General features: G+C 39.5%; 1 protein-coding gene across 1 annotated transcript in view; it reads left to right on the top strand.

The window, feature by feature from the left end:
* LOC119417253 (metabotropic glutamate receptor 7) overlaps positions 1-2,590 on the top strand; it is a 52,848-nt gene that overhangs the window by 44,100 nt on the left and 6,158 nt on the right. The window contains exon 6 of the mRNA XM_037684464.1: positions 827-966. Coding sequence (XP_037540392.1) covers positions 827-966 — 140 coding nt within the window. The remainder of the gene's footprint in view (positions 1-826; positions 967-2,590) is intronic.

The raw sequence follows: 2,590 nt of genomic DNA, 5'->3' as shown, positions 1-2,590 counted from the left end.
AACAACAGAATGTCTGGATGGTGTTCACATAAGGCTTGTTTTTTTTGCACGATAGAGCTTTAACCTCTAAAACGCTGTTTTGTATCCATACTGATCTGATACCAATTAAACTAATTAGTTGCAAAATGCTCCTTCAGCTGTTTCTTGTTTGAACTATTGACTTCTTCAGCTTTTTCTTGTCACATCCCCACTTTTTTAAGATGTTTAGCTGGCAAAAAGTTCAAAATTACCTTATTTATTGCAAAAAAGTACAACTTCTTAGTTTAAACATTTGATTATTATGTTTTATCGTATGATTAAAATATGGGTTTAAAAGCAACAAAGTCCATGCTCGATAATCCAGGTATACAATCCAACATTTTTCAGTCAGGTCATCTGGACAGTTTCTTTTTTTTTTTTTTTTTTGTGCTGAAATGTTTCGTCTTCGATCCGGAAGGCTTCATCAGTCAAGGAAACACAAGACCATCTTATCACAAGTAGAACTGGTTTGTTCTACTTTGGAGTAAGCTGTTGGGGGAAGATTCAGTTTTGTTGTGTGTTTCCTTGACTGATGAAGCCTTCTGGATCGAAGGCAAAATGTTTCAGTACCAAAAAAAAAAAAAACGGTCTAGATGACCTGACTGAAAAATGTTGGATGGGTTTAAAAGGTTTGCAGATCATTGCAATCTGTTTTTATCAACATTTTACACAACGCCCCATCATTTCCAGACTTCTTTTGACCTTGTAGTTCCATTAAGGTAGTTGCTGTTTCCTCCCAGCCTCTAACAGCTCTCTGTACTTTTGATGGTCATTTTGCTGCATTTTCTGTGTATTGTTGTGTGTGCAGGCAGCGCCGGCACCTCCGTTGTGTTCAACAGGAACGGCGATGCTCCGGGACGCTATGACCTGTTCCAGATCCAGCTGACTAACTCCTCCACCCCAGAATACAAAGCGGTGGGACAGTGGGTGGAGAGCCTTCAGCTCAGGGTGAGAGGTTCACGCACACCAGATGACAGACGTTTTCAAATGTTTACCATTTAAATAAAACAGATGAATCTTGTCATTTTCAAAACTGAAGTTTCCCCGACACACGATAAATACTTTCATTTCAGAAGTGAAAAATTACCATTCAGGCCTTTCAGAAGCAAAAACAAAGCTAGTCGGTCTGTGCAATTTAACGTAAAATGTATTCGGCTGCACATGAATGCTAGGCTTTCAGGAGCAAAAAGAAAAGGAAACAAAATTATGATTTAAAACCAATGTGTAAAAATGGCAGCTACATTCTGAAGTGTTTGACCAGTAAAGACATCCAAACACAGCTGCATCAGATGGACCTCGGCTGAAGTTCATCACTAAAAAGCAGAGGGAAGGGAACAGCAGCAACTTCTTAGCGTTACTGGATTTCATTATGCTTACACCGCATCTGTCAAAGAGCCGACAGCACTGAGTGCAGGGAGGAGGAAGGGCGTGTTTTCAACCCCGGTGTGACTCCACACACTCTGGCAGCACGATCCACTGAAGATGTTGATGCTGTTGGAAACTGACACCTGAGTTTTTACATACACCTCCTTCTGGAGCTCATTACTGTTGGCTGAACCACACATGATGGGTCTATGATCACATTGTTGCCAAGTGCACGAGTCTAAAGTTGACTGGAAGCTCTGAAAAAATGTGGACTTTAAAGCAAAGATGAGAAACTGTGATATAAATTTTGGCACATCCTGAAAACTGTAACAGCTTCATCATAAAGCTGTTGTTAATGTTAGGAAGGATTGAATAACCTGAATCTCCACACAGTAATACTCCTCCAAAGTTCAAGTTGTAAAGCTGCAGGTAGGAGCAGCTCTACTAAAATAAATAAATTAATTAATGTTGGTTTATGTAACTACTCTAACTGATCTCATTGTTGCATCAGCAGAATACTCTTATCATTCATGTGGACACTAAAAAGAAAAAAATATGATTTCAAATTCCCTACAAAAATGTAACTGGAACACCCCAAAACATTCAGTTCATCTTAAATACCAAGAAGCAAAAAAACAAAATTGAGTAAAATGTTACACTTCATAAGAGAACTCATGAATACTGCTACTCTAAATTACATTAATTAAAGTCCAGTAAGTGGAATTTGATTGCACAGGTGGAACAACTATATTAATATTTGATTGCAAAAGATTTAAGTTTGTTCAGTCGCACATGAAGGACCATCTGTGTCTCCGCTCTGAGCGTCTTATAAACACCCTTGGAGCTTCAAAAGAGTTCACCGTGACAGTGTTTTAGCTCACAGAAACCTGAGTTAACTTTTAAATTAACAACTAAAGCAAAACCCAGGAGGAAACTATGAGTTCGAGGTGTCCAAAAAAAAACTTGCCTCTGGTCTCTATGGCAACAGAGCTGTTGGTCTCATTACTGTTTCCACACTGTGTGCAATCGGGAGGATTTCCAGAGAGCACCACTCATTGTCCAAATAACAAACGGTGCCTTCGTGCCCTCTGATGAATGACAGATGATAATCTAGCCGGACAGTGCAGAAATAACACATCAGTCATTCACACACACACACACACACACACACACACACACACACACACACACACACACACACACACAC

The sequence above is a fragment of the Nematolebias whitei genome, chromosome 11 (assembly GCF_014905685.2).
Source record: "Nematolebias whitei isolate Nwh7 chromosome 11, NemWhi1, whole genome shotgun sequence".
Taxonomy (NCBI): Eukaryota; Metazoa; Chordata; class Actinopteri; order Cyprinodontiformes; family Rivulidae; genus Nematolebias; species Nematolebias whitei.
Note: the sequence above shows the minus strand (reverse complement) of the source record. Positions and strands in the feature narration are given on the sequence as shown.